The sequence below is a fragment of the Salvelinus alpinus genome, chromosome 4 (assembly GCF_045679555.1).
Source record: "Salvelinus alpinus chromosome 4, SLU_Salpinus.1, whole genome shotgun sequence".
Classification (NCBI taxonomy): Eukaryota; Metazoa; Chordata; class Actinopteri; order Salmoniformes; family Salmonidae; genus Salvelinus; species Salvelinus alpinus.
The window spans coordinates 13,317,070-13,335,048 of record NC_092089.1 but is presented as its reverse complement, the minus strand read 5'-3'; the positions used below and the strand labels follow the sequence as shown (position 1 = coordinate 13,335,048).

Below are 17,979 nucleotides of genomic sequence, written 5' to 3'. Positions count from 1 at the left end.
GGTAGTATGTGTGTGTTCTTAGGACCGCCCTCTGTTCTGATTGGGTAGTATGTGTGTGAGAGAAAGAGCTTGTGGTTTTGAGCAAGAGTGAAAGATGGAGAAAGATTTAGTATCTACGTGGGTGTGGGTGTGTGTGTGTGTGTGTGTGTGTGTGTGTGTGTGCTTGCACGCATTTGTGTGTTTCAGTGTGTGTTGACGCTCGTGCATGGTCTGGTGGCAGCCTGTCCTCCCTCCCTGCTCGTGTGTCTCTCCTGATAAGCACCCTCTGCTTCTGTCTGGCACAGTTCAGCTGGCCCTCTGAAACACCTTGGAAAGAGAAAGGAGTGTGTGTGTGTGTGTGTGTGTGTGTGTGTGTGTGTGTGTGTGTGTGTGTGTGTGTGTGTGTGTGTGTGTGTGTGTGTGTGTGTGTGTGTGTGTGTGTGTGTGTGTGTGTGTGTGTGTGTGTGTAATTATTTGTTATTGACACTGTGAGTGGTGTTCCACAGCCAAGGCTGCCAAGCAGTAACAGGCAGCAACTAAATTAATGAATACTGAACTAATGAATACTGAGCTAATGAATACTGAACTAATGAATACTGAGCTAATGAATACTGAACTAATGAATACTGAGCTAATGAATACTGAGCTAATGAATAATGAACTAATGAATACTGAGCTAATGAATACTGAGCTAATGAATACTGAGCTAATGAATACTGAGCTAATGAATACTGAACTAATGAATACTGAATTAATGAATACTGAACTAATGAATACTGAGCTAATGAATACTGAATTAGGGAATACTGAATTAATAAATACTGAATTAGGGAATACTGAATAAACAAATACTGAATTAGGGAATACTGAATAAACAAATACTGAATTAATGAATACTGAACTAATGAATACTGAACTAATGAATACTGAACTAATGAATACTGAACTAACGAATACTGAATTAGGGAATACTGAATAAACAAATACTGAACTAATGAATACTGAACTAATGAATACTGAATTTGTGAATACTGAATGAATGAATACTGAATTAGTGAATACTGAACTAATGAATACTGAATTAATGAATACTGAATTAGTGAATACTGAACTAATGAATACTGAATTATTGAATACTGAATTATTGAATACTGAATTATTGAATACTGAACTATTGAATACTGAACTAATTAATACTGAAATAATGAAAACTGAAATAATGAAAACTGAAATAATGAATACTGAATTAATGAATACTGAATTAATGAATACTGAATTAATGAATTACTCCTCCTAATCAGCTATAATATCCGTATTTCCTCTCCTCTTATTGGCTCTCTCCCCCTTTCCCCTACTCTTACTGGCTCTCTCCCCCTTTCCTCTCCTCTTATTGGCTCTCTCCCCCTTTCCTCTCCTCTTATTGGCTCTCTCCCCCTTTCCTCTCCTCTTATTGGCTCTCTCCCCCTTTCCCCTACTCTTATTGGCTCTCTCCCCCTTTCCTCTACTCTTATTGGCTCTCTCCCCCTTTCCCCTACTCTTACTGGCTCTCTCCCCCTTTCCCCTACTCTTACTGGCTCTCTCCCCCTTTCCCCTACTCTTACTGGCTCTCTCCTCCTTTCCCCTACTCTTACTGTCTCTCTCCCCCTTTCCCCTACTCTTACTGGCTCTCTCCTCCTTTCCCCTACTCTTACTGGCTCTCTCCCCCTTTCCCCTACTCTTATTGGCTCTCTCCCCCTTTCCCCTACTCTTACTGGCTCTCTCCCCCTTTCCCCTACTCTTACTGGCTCTCTCCCCCTTTCCCCTACTCTTATTGGCTCTCTCCCCCTTTCCCCTACTCTTATTGGCTCTCTCCCCCTTTCCCCTACTCTTATTGGCTCTCTCCCCCTTTCCCCTACTCTTATTGGCTCTCTCCCCCTTTCCCCTACTCTTATTGGCTCTCTCCCCCTTTCCCCTACTCTTATTGGCTCTCTCCCCCTTTCCTCTCCTCTTATTGGCTCTCTCCCCCTTTCCTCTCCTCTTATTGGCTCTCTCCCCCTTTCCCCTACTCTTATTGGCTATCTCCCCCTTTCCTCTCCTCTTATTGGCTCTCTCCCCCTTTCCTCTCCTCTTATTGGCTCTCTCCCCTTTCCTCTCCTCTTATTGGCTCTCTCCCCCTTTCCTTTCCTCTTATTGGCTCTCTCCCCCTTTCCTCTCCTCTTATTGGCTCTCTCCCCTTTCCTCTCCTCTTATTGGCTCTCTCCCCCTTTCCTCTCCTCTTATTGGCTCTCTCCCCTTTCCTCTCCTCTTATTGGCTCTCTCGCACTTTCCTCTCCTCTTATTGGCTCTCTCCCCCTTTCCTCTCCTCTTATTGGCTCTCTCCCCCTTTCCTCTCCTCTTATTGGCTCTCTCCCCTTTCCTCTCCTCTTATTGGCTCTCTCCCCCTTTCCTCTCCTCTTATTGGCTCTCTCCCCTTTCCTCTCCTCTTATTGGCTCTCTCCTCCTTTCCTCTCCTCTTATTGGCTCTCTCCCCCTTTCCTCTCCTCTTATTGGCTCTCTCCCACTTTCCTCTCCTCTTATTGGCTCTCTCCCCCTTTCCTCTCCTCTTACTGGCTCTCTCCCCCTTTCCTCTCCTCTTATTGGCTCTCTCCCCCTTTCCTCTCCTCTTATTGGCTCTCTCCCCTTTCCTCTCCTCTTATTGGCTCTCTCCCCCTTTCCTTTCCTTTCCTTTCCCATAAATCTTTATTGCCTCTCCTTTTCTGTCTCTCTCCCTCTTTCTCCCAAATGAGGAAGGAATAGAGTGGGGCAGGATGCATGTCATCATCCCTCCACCCCCCTCATAGAGAGAGTACAGCCCAGGACGGAGACCTGATCCTTGGGAGGCCTGGCCACTGAGTGGGCCTGTAGTCCTGGTTCCTTCGTAATGACTCCAACAGGGGAAGGGAGTGGGCTGAAGGAGACATGACACAGAGCCTGTTAACTAATCACATATTGGCCAGGCTGAGAGGAGGTCGGTGGTGTGGACTGGGACTGGTAACTTAAGGAATGAGTTTGTCAGCTTGACACCTGGATGTGGCAGTCAGGTAGAGGGGATGTTAGTACTGTCTGTCAGAGACAGTCAGGTAGAGGGGAAGCTAGTACTGTCTGTCAGAGACAGTCAGGTAGAGGGGATGTTAGTACTGTCTGTCAGAGACAGTCAGGTAAAGGGGATGTTAGTACTGTCTGTCAGAGACAGTCAGGTAGAGGGGATGTTAGTACTGTCTGTCAGAGACAGTCAGGTAGAGGGGCTGTTAGTACTACCTGTCTCTGACAGACAGTACTAAATAAAACACTCCTCATAGAGACATGGATATAAATGGAGGTAAATAAAACACTCCTCATAGAGACATAGACAGAAATGGAGGTAAATAAAACACTCCTCACAGAGACATGGACAGAAATGGAGGTAAATAAAACACTCCTCAAAGAGACATGGATATAAATGGAGGTAAATAAAACACTCCTCATAGAGACATGGATATAAATGGAGGTAAATAAAACACTCCTCATAGAGACATAGACAGAAATGGAGGTAAATAAAACACTCCTCACAGAGACATGGATATAAATGGAGGTAAATAAAACACTCCTCACAGAGAAATGGGTAGAAATGGAGGTAAATAAAACACTCCTCACAGAGACATGGACAGAAATGGAGGTAAATAAAACACTCCTCACAGAGACATGGACAGAAATGGAGGTAAATAAAACACTCCTCACAGAGACATGGACAGAAATGGAGGTAAATAAAACACTCCTCACAGAGACATGGATATAAATGGAGGTAAATAAAACACTCCTCACAGAGACATGGACAGAAATGGAGGTAAATAAAACACTCCTCACAGAGACATGGACATAAATGGAGGTAAATAAAACACTCCTCACAGAGACATGGACAGAAATGGAGGTAAATAAAACACTCCTCACAGAGACATGGATATAAATGGAGGTAAATAAAACACTCCTCACAGAGACATGGACAGAAATGGAGGTAAATAAAACACTCCTCACAGAGACATGGACAGAAATGGAGGTAAATAAAACACTCCTCACAGAGACATGGACATAAATGGAGGTAAATAAAACACTCATCATAGAGACATGGATATAAATGGAGGTAAATAAAACACTCCTCACAGAGACATGGATATAAATGGAGGTAAATAAAACACTCCTCACAGAGACATGGACAGAAATGGAGGTAAATAAAACACTCCTCACAGAGAAATGGACAGAAATGGAGGTAAATAAAACACTCCTCACAGAGACATGGACAGAAATGGAGGTAAATAAAACACTCCTCACAGAGACATGGATATAAATGGAGGTAAATAAAACACTCCTCACAGAGACATGGACAGAAATGGAGGTAAATAAAACACTCCTCACAGAGACATGGACAGAAATGGAGGTAAATAAAACACTCCTCATAGAGACATGGATATAAATGGAGGTAAATAAAACAATGGAGGTGAAGAATGTCCTTCCTGTCATGTTTCCAACCGCACCAGAAATCAAAACATTCTCTTTGAGCTTCAAAATATACAACATTCCTGCATCAGGAGCCATGTTTTTATTTTACCAGTCAAGTCAGTTAAGAACAAATTCTTATTTACAATGACGGCCTAGGAACAGTGGGTTAACTGCCTTGTTCAGGGGTAGAACGACAGATTTTTTACCTTGTCAGTTCAGGGATTCGATCTTGCAACCTTTCGGTTACTAGTCCAACACTCTAACCACTAGGCCACCTGCCGCCCCATGTGATGGGATGCAAAGACTTCTACTGTACAGCAAGGTCATAGTGTTGCCATCCAGACATGTGACAACCCCACTAGGCAGACTGTCTCTGTCACATCACACAGATCCCAGGACATCCTTACTGATTTGCACAATACACAACATAGAACAGTTTTCATTAGTTCTGCAGGAGATCAGCAGATATTTGACCCCCCTACCAGGCAGATAGTGACTATACCACATCACAGAGACCCACAGCAGGGGTTAGACCCACAGCAGGGGTTAGGGGAATAGTCACATTCCTCCTGACTGTCACCTAAACTGACAGGGACACCAGGCTGGAGAGGAGAGGAGTCACATTCCTCCTGACTGTCACCTAAACTGACAGGGACACCATGCTGGAGAGGAGAGGAGTCACATTCCTCCTGACTGTCACCTAAACTTACAGGGACACCAGGCTGGAGAGGAGAGGAGTCACATTCCTCCTGACTGTCACCTAAACTGACAGGGACACCAGGCTGGAGAGGAGAGGAGTCACATTCCTCCTGACTGTCACCTAAACTGACAGGGACACCAGGCTGGAGAGGAGAGGAGTCACATTCCTCCTGACTGTCACCTAAACTGACAGGGACACCATGCTGGAGAGGAGAGGAGTCACATTCCTCCTGACTGTCACCTAAACTTACAGGGACACCAGGCTGGAGAGGAGAGGAGTCACATTCCTCCTGACTGTCACCTAAACTGACAGGGACACCAGGCTGGAGAGGAGAGGAGTCACATTCCTCCTGACTGTCACCTAAACTGACAGGGACACCAGGCTGGAGAGGAGAGGAGTCACATTCCTCCTGACTGTCACCTAAACTGACAGGGACACCAGGCTGGAGAAGAGAGGAGTCACATTCCTCCTGACTGTCACCTAAACTGACAGGGACACCAGGCTGGAGAGGAGAGGAGTCACATTCCTTCTGACTGTCACCTAAACTGACAGGGACACCAGGCTGGAGAAGAGAGGAGTCACATTCCTTCTGACTGTCACCTAAACTGACAGGGACACCAGGCTGGAGAAGAGAGGAGTCACATTCCTCCTGACTATCACCTAAACTGACAGGGACACCAGGCTGGAGAGGAGAGAAGTCACATTCCTCCTGACTGTCACCTAAACTGACAGGGACACCATGCTGGAGAGGAGAGGAGTCACATTCCTCCTGACTGTCACCTAAACTGACAGGGACACCAGGCTGGAGAGGAGAGGAGTCACATTCCTCCTGACTGTCACCTAAACTGACAGGGACACCAGGCTGGAGAGGAGAGGAGTCACATTCCTCCTGACTGTCACCTAAACTGACAGGGACACCAGGCTGGAGAGGAGAGGAGTCACATTCCTCCTGGCTGTCACCTAAACTGACAGGGACACCAGGCTGGAGAGGAGAGGAGTCACATTCCTCCTGACTGTCACCTAAACTGACAGGGACACCAGGCTGGAGAGGAGAGGAGTCACGTTCCTCCTGACTGTCACCTAAACTTACAGGGACACCAGGCTGGAGAGGAGAGGAGTCACGTTCCTCCTGACTGTCACCTAAACTTACAGGGACACCAGGCTGGAGAGGAGAGGAGTCACATTCCTCCTGCCTGTCACCTAAACGCTCCCCTTCATCTACTAAAAGATACCAAAAAGTGTTCTTCAAAGGGTTCTCCTATGGGGACAGCCAAAAAAAACTTTTAGTTCCTAGATAGCACCTTTTTTTCTAAGAGTGTGGCCGACCACCACAAGCAGAAGACAAGACTAATATGGTCAAATAAACAAATACCCAGCAGCCACTTGGAGGATCCTTGGCCCCTGCTCTCTTCTCCTCATCTCCTCCATAAATAGATGTTTGGGAGCTCTCTCTCTCTCTCCTCTCTCAGATATCTCTCTCTCTCTCTATCTCTCTTCTCTCTCTCTATCTTCTCTCAGATATCTCTCTCTCTCCACTCAGAGTAAAGGCCGTGAGAGGTTACTGTAAACATGGGCTCATATTCACATCCCTCCCTCCCTCCTTCTCACCCTACCTCCCTCTCAGAAGACCATGACACAGTAAGCCTGACCAATCTGTAGTCCCTTTAAAACTAACTAAAAGCACTGACAACAGGTCTAATGAGGTCAGGTGTCCACGCAGCCCAGCGTATAACAACAGGAGTTATACAACGGGTGGGTCTAATCCTGGACGCTGATTGGTTAAAACCACATTCCAGCCGGGTGGTAAATCTATGATATTAAAATGACTACCTGCTGTGCAATCCACTGTCTTATCAGCCCAGCCAGGCAATTTATAAAACTTAATGTCCACTATAAAAAGCATATAGACATGATCTCACATTTCTTTCAATAGCAGAGATTTGTATTAAACCTTGCTGTCTGTCTCTCTGATGTTTGCAACATCGTTTCGATATCCAGCTGTCCCGGTAGTTATGAACACGTCGGGGTCGGGGGTCGGGGGTCGGGGGTCGGGGGTCGGGATGAGACAGACAGGCAGGCAGTGTTTTCTCAGAAAGTCAAAATCATGAATCAGCATCATTTTTATGGATCTACATACAAATGAGTGTCAATAGAAAACTGGTCAAATGAAATGCAGCTGTTTTAACGTCTTTCCAGCTTCAGTTTGTAGTGTTGTCGGCTGTGTTGTTAGCTGTGTTGTCGGCTGTGTTGTTAGCTGTGTTGTCGGCTGTGTTGTTAGCTGTGTTGTCGGCTGTGTTGTTAGCTGTGTTGTTAGCTGTGTTGTTGGCTGTGTTGTTGGCTGTGTTGTTAGCTGTGTTGTTAGCTGTGTTGTCGGCTGTGTTGTCGGCTGTGTTGTTGGCTGTGTTGTTGGCTGTGTTGTTGGCTGTGTTGTCGGCGGTGTTGTCGGCGGTGTTGTCGGCTGTGTTGTCGGCTGTGTTGTCGGCTGTGTTGTCGGCTGTGTTGTCGGCTGTGTTGTTAGCTGTGTTGTTAGCTGTGTTGTCAGCTGTGTTGTTAGCTGTGTTGTCGACTGTGTTGTCGGCTGTGTTGTCGACTCCTCTGAACAACAGTGTCCTGGTGAGAGAGCACATGTTCTACGCCAGGTGAAATCACACCTCACCTCATTGTTTGTTGTGTGTGTGTGTGTGTGTGTGTGTGTGTGTGTGTGTGTGTGTGTGTGTGTGTGTGTGTGTGTGTGTGTGTGTGTGTGTGTGTGTGTGTTTTTGTGTGTTTGTGTGTTTTTGTGTGTGTGTGTGTGTGTGTGTGTGTGTGTGTGTGTGTGTGTGTGTGTGTGTGTGTGTGTGTGTGTGTGTGTGTGTGTGTGTGTGTGTGTGTGTGTGTGTGTGTGTGTGTGTGTGTGTGTGCACATTGAGCTCACAGAAAAAAAAGAACGGACTGGAATTCAAACAATTGAACCTACGTCAGTCAATTAGTTGTTTAGGACACCACTAGCTAACAGGACACCGCTAGCTAACAGGACACCGCTAGCTAACAGGACACCACTAGGTAACAGGACACCACATACCAACAGGACACCACTAGCGAACAGGACACCACATACCAACAGGACACCACTAGCTAACTGGACACCACATATCAACAGGACACCACTAGCTAACAGGACACCACTAGCTAACAGGACACCACTAGCTACCAACAGGACACCACTAGCTAACAGGACACCACTAGCTAACAGGACACCACATACCAACAGGACACCACTAGCTAACAGGACACCACTAGCTAACAGGACACCACATACCAACAGGACACCACTAGCTAACAGGACACCACATACCAACAGGACACCACTAGCTAACAGGACACCACATACCAACAGGACACCACTAGCTAACAGGACACCACTAGCTAACAGGACACCACATACCAACAGGACACCACTATGTAACTACAACAGAATCAGCCAGATCTTTAGACAGCTACATGTCAGAGAGATGTGGTACTGCTCTTAGCGACTTCCTACAAACACACTCTCACACACACACGCACGCACGCACACACACACACACACGCACGCGCACACACAAACACTCACGCACGCACACACACACACACACGTGTGTGTGTGTGTGTGACACAACATAGGATGCTGGCCGGGCTGCACAGTTCTCTAGTATGTGGGGTTTCCACGTTGAAAATAGGCCTCTCCGTGAGAGGAGAGGAGAGGGGAAAGAAGAGGAGAGAAGGGGAGAGGAAGAGAGAGGGAAGAGGGGGAGATGAGAGGGGAAGAGTAGGAGAGAGGGGGAAGAGTAGAAGGGGAGAGGGGGAGATGAGGAGAGAGGGGGAAGAGGAGAAGGGGAGAGGGGGAGATGAGGAGAGAGGGGGAAGAGGAGAGGGGGAGATGAGGAGAGAGGGGGAAGAGGAGAAGGGGAGATGAGGAGAGAGGGGGAAGAGGAGAAGGGGAGAGGGGGAGATGAGGAGAGAGGGGGAAGAGTAGAAGGGGAGAGGGGGACGGGGAGAGGGGGAAGAGGAGAAGGGGAGAGGGGGACGGGGAGAGGGGGAAGAGGAGAAGGGGAGAGGGGACGGGGAGAGTAGAAGGGGAGAGGGGGACGGGGAGAGGGGGAGAGGGGGAAGAGGAAGAGAGAGGGAAGAGGGGGAGAGGAGAGGGGGCGGGGAGAGGGGGAAGAGAGAGGGAAGAGGGGGAGAGGAGAGGGGCGGGGAGAGGGGGAAGAGGAAGAGAGAGGGAAGAGGGGGAGAGGAGAGGGGGCGGGGAGAGGGGGAAGAGGAAGAGAGAGGGAAGAGGGGGAGAGGAGAGGGGAAGAAGAGGAGAGGGGAGGGGGAAGAGGAGGACAGGAGCGGGGAAGAGGAGGGGAGACGGGGAAGAGGAGAAGTGGAGGGGTTTATTTACGTGGCCTACTAAACACCTATGATTGCAGAGTGAGTGAAAATGTGTTAACACACAGGTCATGTTAACACGCAGGTCATGTTAACACACAGGTCATGTTAACACACAGGTCATGTTAACACACAGGTCATGTTAACACACAGGCATCATTACACCAATAGAACAGGGGTTAAAGGATGGATTCATTACTGGGTTGATGCGTTATACAAATACCAAGTGTAGCCTAATACAGTCCCATGCATCACATACACGGTAAACAGACAGACAGATGGGAGGATAAACGTCATTTACATCGGTTATAGCCTAGTATACATAAATATCGTATTTATTTTTCTAATGATATTATATTATTATTATTATATTCTAATGATATTATCTAATGATATTATCCTCAAATCCTGGAACTTGAACTATGCAATGTTTTGTGGAAGTGTCACCTGCGTGTAGCGCATATACCAATATCTTATACAGAGTTTTTACAAGTTATACTTATTTTAAATGACAAACATTAAGCTAGTCATGACAACAACAAAATGTATTTACCGAATTCGTTTTCACGGTAAATGACAGTTGTTCACGTCACTGCGCAACTCGTAAAAGTGTTCAAGAGGATGAACTTTAACTTTAACTCACCGACTCTGCTCGGTTCCAGAACGGATATAAACAGGAAAGGTATCGTGCCCCAGCAAAGTAAGGAAAATCCACGTCGCTCCATGACAGTAAATATATTTACCACAGTTGTTCATTAAAATGGTTCCCGCTTCTATACAAAGTTTAATAAAAGAGAAAGCTTTGTGGAAGTCAAGAACGCAGCGTTGAAAAGTTTGAGCCGCGCTTTTACGAGAGGCAGACTGTCTTCACCCAACACCGTTCTCCAGCGCTGCTGTACACTCACTGCTGAAGAATCTCTCTGTGGACGCAGAGGGCACACTACGTCGAGTCAGAGCACGGACGTGGGTTCTCTGTCGCGAAACAGGAAATCTTTTCAGAGGCAGGACTTTTTCCTCTCTCTCTCTCTCTCTCTCTGTCTCTCTCTCTCTCTCTCTCTCTCTCTCTCTCTCTCTCTCTCTCTCTCTCTGTCTCTCTCTCTCTGTCTCTCTCTCTCTCCCTCCCTCGCACAGCGGAGTTTTACTCAAACCTGTAATTATGCGCCTAACATTGAGAGCGGGCCTACGCAAACTGATAATAGGATTATGTTTGAGTAAACAAACACGGGGCGAGAGATGATCTGCCATAACATAACAACATTATTTATGATACAACGTTTTAGATTAAACGTGTTTGATACATTATCCTACTACACTACTACCTATAATAATGTTATTATACTGTATCAATGGCTGATAATTACATTGTAATGATTATCTGGCAGTACTTTGATATCACTTTTTATTTGAGGAGAGAGTGAGAAGAGAGAGTCAGGAAGAGAGAGAGTCAGGAAGAGAGAGTCAGAAAGAGAGAGTCAGGAAGAGAGAGTCAGGAAGAGAGAGTTAGGAAGAGAGAGTCAGGAAGAGAGAGTCTGAAAGAGAGTCAGGAAGAGAGGGAGAGAGAGAAAGAGAGAGAGCAAGAGAGAGAGAGCAAGGGAGAGAGAGAAAGAGAGAGAGCAAGTATGGTATGTCTAAAATCAGTGCAGAGACATAGTGCCATTATTTCTGTCCAGTTGTTGGTGAGAGAGTGAGATTACGCAAGAGGGAGCAGACAGAGAGAGAGAGAGACAGACAGACAGACAGACAGACAGACAGACAGACAGACAGACAGACAGACAGACAGACAGACAGACAGACAGACAGACAGACAGACAGACAGACAGACAGACAGACAGACAGACAGACAGACAGACAGACAGACAGACAGACAGACAGACAGACAGACAGACAGACAGACAGAACAGACAGAGAGACAGACAGAGAGACAGACAGACAGACAGACAGACAGAACAGACAGACAGACAGACAGACAGACAGACAGACAGACAGACAGACAGACAGACAGACAGACAGACAGACAGACAGACAGACAGACAGACAGACAGACAGACAGACAGACAGACAGACAGAGAGACAGAGAGAGCGAGAGAGAGAGAGACTACCACTTCTTCAAAGACAGGTCTGAACATGCTCTCCTTTGAAAAGTTTTGGAAGAAGCCATGCCGAGCTACCTCCTACCATCATATCTACCACACTGGCCACCTACACTGTATCTCCTACCATCATATCTACCACACTGGCCACCTACACTGTATCTCCTACCATCATATCTACCACACTACCCATCTCCACTGTATCTCCTACCATCATATCTACCATACTGGCCACCTCCACTGTATCTCCTACCATCATATCTACCATACTGGCCACCTACACTGTATCTCCTACCATCATATCTACCACACTGCCCATCTCCACTGTATCTCCTACCATCATATCTACCATACTGGCCACCTCCACTGTATCTCCTACCATCATATCTACCATACTGGCCACCTACACTGTATCTCCTACCATCATATCTACCACACTGCCCATCTCCACTGTATCTCCTACCATCATATCTACCATTCTGGCCACCTACACTGTATCTCCTACCATCATATCTACCACACTGCCCATCTCCACTGTATCTCCTACCATCATATCTACCATACTGGCCACCTACACTGTATCTCCTACCATCACATCTACCATACTGGCCACCTACACTGTATCTCCTACCATCATATCTACCACACTGCCCATCTCCACTGTATCTCCTACCATCATATCTACCATACTGGCCACCTCCACTGTATCTCCTACCATCATATCTACCATACTGGCCACCTACACTGTATCTCCTACCATTCATATCTACCACACTGCCCATCTCCACTGTATCTCCTACCATCATATCTACCATACTGGCCACCTCCACTGTATCTCCTACCATCATATCTACCATACTGGCCACCTACACTGTATCTCCTACCATCATATCTACCACACTGCCCATCTCCACTGTATCTCCTACCATCATATCTACCATTCTGGCCACCTACACTGTATCTCCTACCATCATATCTACCACACTGCCCATCTCCACTGTATCTCCTACCATCATATCTACCATACTGGCCACCTACACTGTATCTCCTACCATCACATCTACCATACTGGCCACCTACACTGTATCTCCTACCATCATATCTACCACACTGCCCATCTCCACTGTATCTCCTACCATCATATCTACCATACTGGCCACCTCCACTGTATCTCCTACCATCATATCTACCATACTGGCCACCTACACTGTATCTCCTACCATTCATATCTACCACACTGCCCATCTCCACTGTATCTCCTACCATCATATCTACCATACTGGCCACCTACACTGTATCTCCTACCATCATATCTACCACACTGCCCATCTCCACTGTATCTCCTACCATCATATCTACCATACTGGCCACCTACACTGTATCTCCTACCATCACATCTACCATACTGGCCACCTACACTGTATCTCCTACCATCATATCTACCACACTGCCCATCTCCACTGTATCTCCTACCATCATATCTACCATACTGGCCACCTCCACTGTATCTCCTACCATCATATCTGCCACACTGGCCATCCCACTATATCTCCTACCATCATATCTACCATACTGCCCATCCCCACTATATCTCCTACCATCATATCTACCACACTGCCCATCCCCACTATGTCTCCTACCATCATATCTACCACACTGCCCATCCCCACTATGTCTCCTACCATCATATCTACCACACTGCCCATCCCCACTATGTCTCCTACCATCATATCTACCACACTGCCCATCCCCACTATGTCTCCTACCATCATATCTACCACACTGCCCATCCCCACTATGTCTCCTACCATCATATCTACCACACTGCCCATCCCCACTATGTCTCCTACCATCATATCTACCATACTGCCCATCCCCACTATATCTCCTACCATCATATCTACCACACTGCCCATCCCCACTATGTCTCCTACCATCATATCTACCACACTGCCCATCCCCACTATGTCTCCTACCATCATATCTACCACACTGCCCATCCCCACTATGTCTCCTACCATCATATCTACCACACTGCCCATCCCCACTATATCTCCTACCATCATATCTACCATACTGGCCACCTCCACTATATATCCTACCATCATATCTACCACACTGCCCATCCCCACTATGTCTCCTACCATCATATCTACCACACTGCCCATCCCCACTATGTCTCCTACCATCATATCTACCACACTGCCCATCCCCACTATGTCTCCTACCATCATATCTACCACACTGCCCATCCCCACTATGTCTCCTACCATCATATCTACCACACTGCCCATCCCCACTATGTCTCCTACCATCATATCTACCACACTGCCCATCCCCACTATGTCTCCTACCATCATATCTACCACACTGCCCATCCCCACTATGTCTCCTACCATCATATCTACCACACTGCCCATCCCCACTATGTCTCCTACCATCATATCTACCACACTGCCCATCCCCACTATGTCTCCTACCATCATATCTACCACACTGCCCATCCCCACTATGTCTCCTACCATCATATCTACCACACTGCCCATCCCCACTATGTCTCCTACCATCATATCTACCACACTGCCCATCCCCACTATGTCTCCTACCATCATATCTACCACACTGCCCATCCCCACTATGTCTCCTACCATCATATCTACCACACTGCCCATCCCCACTGTATCTCCGACAATTCTATCTCCAGATATGTCACAGACAACCAACGGAAAGATTGGATGAGGCGCGAGTACAGTAGGAGACTAGGAAGTGTGTTGTAAGAGACAGTTACAGTCAAATGTACTTGACATCACTTCATAATGTGTTATGTATTATCTCCCCCCCCCCCCCCCCACTCTGACCAATGTACCGTTTAGACAATACCAGTGAACTGGGCCCATCAGTGTTGTTACAGGATGTTCAATACCAGTGAACTGGGTATTGGTACGGGATGTTCAATACCAGTGAACTGGGCCCATCAGTATTGTTACGGGATGTTCAATACCAGTGAACTGGGCCCATCAGTGTTGTTAAGGGATGTTCAATACCAGTGAACTGGGCCCATCAGTATTGTTACGGGATGTTCAATACCAGTGAACTGGGCCCATCAGTATTGTTACGGGATGTTCAATACCAGTGAACTGGGCCCATCAGTATTGTTACGGGATGTTCAATACCAGTGAACTGGGCCCATCAGTATTGTTACGGGATGTTCAATACCAGTGAACTGGGCCCATCAGTGTTGTTAAGGGATGTTCAATACCAGTGAACTGGGCCCATCAGTATTGTTACGGGATGTTCAATACCAGTGAACTGGGCCCATCAGTATTGTTACGGGATGTTCAATACCAGTGAACTGGGCCCATCAGTATTGTTACGGGATGTTCAATACCAGTGAACTGGGCCCATCAGTATTGTTACGGGATGTTCAATACCAGTGAACTGGGCCCATCAGTATTGTTACGGGATGTTCAATACCTAGTGAACTGGGCCCATCAGTATTGTTACGGGATGTTCAATACCAGTGAACTGGGCCCATCAGTGTTGTTAAGGGATGTTCAATACCAGTGAACTGGGCCCATCAGTATTGTTACGGGATGTTCAATACCAGTGAACTGGGCCCATCAGTATTGTTACGGGATGTTCAATACCAGTGAACTGGGCCCATCAGTATTGTTACGGGATGTTCAATACTCAAATGGACCGTTTTACTGTCAACTTCTCTACGTTAGCTTATGATAATAGTTTGCAAAATGACACTGAATGATGGATGAGCTCTGTGCAAGTACGATGGTGATGAAACATTTCTGGTATCAACATCCTGGTGAGCGTGTGTGTGTGTGTGTGTGTGTGTCTGTGTGTGTGTGTGTGTGTGTGTGTGTGTGTGTGTGTGTGTGTGTGTGTGTGTGTGTGTGTGTGTGTGTGTGTGTGTGTGTGTGTGTGTGTGTGTGTGTGTGTGTGTGTGTGTGTGTGTCTGTGTGTGTGTGTGTCTGTACTGGAAGCCAAAAGAGCTTTCAAGAAAGCTTCCAGTTATTTACTCAGCGATACCAACACACACACACACACACACACACGCACGCACGCACGCACGCACGCACGCACACGCGCACACACACACACACACACACACACACACACACACACACACACACACACACACACACACACACACACACACACACACACACACACACACACACACACACACACACACACACACACACACACACACACACACACACACACACACACACACACACACACACACAGTATTCAGACCCTTTCTCTAAAATGTATTACATAGATTTTTCCCTCATCAATCTACACACAATAACCCATAATGATAAAGCAAAAAACATAACTTTATTTTTTTGCAAATGTCTTACAAATAAAAAACTGAAATATCACATTTACATAAGTATTCAGATCCTTTACTCAGTACTTTGTTGAAGCACCTTTGGCAGCGATTACAGACTCAAGTCTTCTTGGGTATGACGCTACAAACTTGGCACACCTGTATTTGGGGAGTTTCTCCCATTCTTCTCTGCAGATCCTCTCAAGTTCTGTCAGGTTGGATTGGGAGCATCGCTGCACAGCTATTTTCAGGTCTCTCCAGAAATGTTCTATGGGGTTCAAGTCCGGGCTCTGGCTGGGCCACTCAAGGACTTTCAGAGACTTGTTCCGAAGCCAATTCTGCGTTATCTTGGCTGTGTGCTTAGAGTCGTTGTTGTCCTGTTGGAAGGTGAACCTTTGCCCCAGTCTGAGGTCGTGAGCGCTCTGGAGCAGGTTTTCATCAAGGATCTCTCTGTACATTGCTCCGTTCATATTTCCCTTGATCCTAACTAGTCTCCCAGTTACTGCCACTGAAAAAGATCCCCACAGCATGATGCTGCCCCCACCATGCTTCACCGTAGGGATGGTGCCAGGTTTCCTCCAGACGTGATGCTTGGCATTCAGGCCAAAGAGTTCAATCTTGGTTTCATCAGACCAGAGAATCTTATTTATCATGGCCTGGGAGTCCTTTGGGTGCCTTTCTTTTACTGAGGAGTTACTTCTGTCTGGCCACTCTACCATAAAGGCCTTGATTGGTGGAGTGCTGCAGAGATGGTTGTCCTTCTGGAAGGTTCTCCCATCTCCACAGAGGAACTCTGGAGCTCTGTCAGAGTGACCATCGGGTTCTTGGTCACCTCCCTGACCAAGGCTCTTATACCCCGATTGCTCAGTTTGGACGGGCGGCCAGCTCTAGGAAGAGTCTTGGTGGTTCCAAACTTCTTCCATTTATGAATGATGGTGGACACTGTGATCGTGAGGAACTTGAATGCTGCAGAATATTTTTGGTGACCTTCCCCAGATCTGTGCCTCGACACAATCCTGTCTCGGAGCTCTACGGACAATTCCTTCGACCTCATGGCTTGGTTTTTGCTCTGACATGCACAGTCAACTGTGGGACCTTATATAGACAGGTGTGTGCCTTTCCAAATCATGTCCAATCAATTGAGTTTACCATAGGTGGACTCCAATCAAGTTGTAGAAACATCTCAAGGATGATCAATGGAAACAGGATGCACCTGACCTCAATGTCGAGTCTCATAGCAAAGAGTCTGAATACTTATGTAAATGAGGTATTTCTGTTTTTTATTTGTAATAAATGTGCAAAAATGTCTAAAAACCTGTTTTCGCTTTGTCTTTGTGGAGTATTGTGATGTCATTATGGGGTATTGCGACGTCATTATGGGGTATTGTGATGTCATTATGGAGTGTTGTGTGTAGATAGTTGAGGGAATTTTTTGTTATTTTATTCCATTTTAGAATAAGGCTGTAAAGTAACAAAATGTGGAAAAAGGGAAGGGGTCTGAATACTTTCCAAATGCACCGTATGTGTGTCTTCCTGTGAATTCACATCAAAGACTGTCTTCTTGTGAAGACCACTGACTTTAGTCTAATCAAACAGGTTTTTCAGAATTAGAGAGTTTGCCCTTATAAAAAAAAAACATGTGAAAAAAATTAATAATAATTCACGTGAAATGTTCCCAATTATAGACACGTGGTTTTAGGAAATGTGGTTTTCAGATGTGGTTTTCAGACAGATGGTTTTCAGACACGTGGTTTTCAGACACGTGGTTTTCAGACACGTGGTTTTCAGACTCGTGGTTTTCAGACACGTTGTTTTCAGACACGTGGTTTTCAGACACGTGGTTTTCAGACTCGTGGTTTTCAGACACGTTGTTATCAAACACGTTGTTTTCAGATATGTGGTTTTCAGACACGTTGTTTTCAGACACGTTGTTATCAAACACGTTGTGTTCAGACACGTGGTTTTCAGAGATGGTG

The 17,979-nt window shown here is 46.4% G+C and overlaps 1 protein-coding gene across 1 annotated transcript in view; it reads right to left on the bottom strand.

Annotated features, from left to right (window-relative positions):
- LOC139572854 (TGF-beta receptor type-2-like) overlaps positions 1-10,463 on the bottom strand; it is a 75,966-nt gene extending 65,503 nt beyond the window's left edge. Inside the window, exon 1 of the mRNA XM_071395664.1 lies at positions 10,206-10,463. Within this exon, the coding sequence (XP_071251765.1) occupies positions 10,206-10,287 (82 nt within the window). The 5' untranslated portion in view covers positions 10,288-10,463. The remainder of the gene's footprint in view (positions 1-10,205) is intronic.
- Between the last annotated feature and the right edge of the window lie 7,516 nt (positions 10,464-17,979).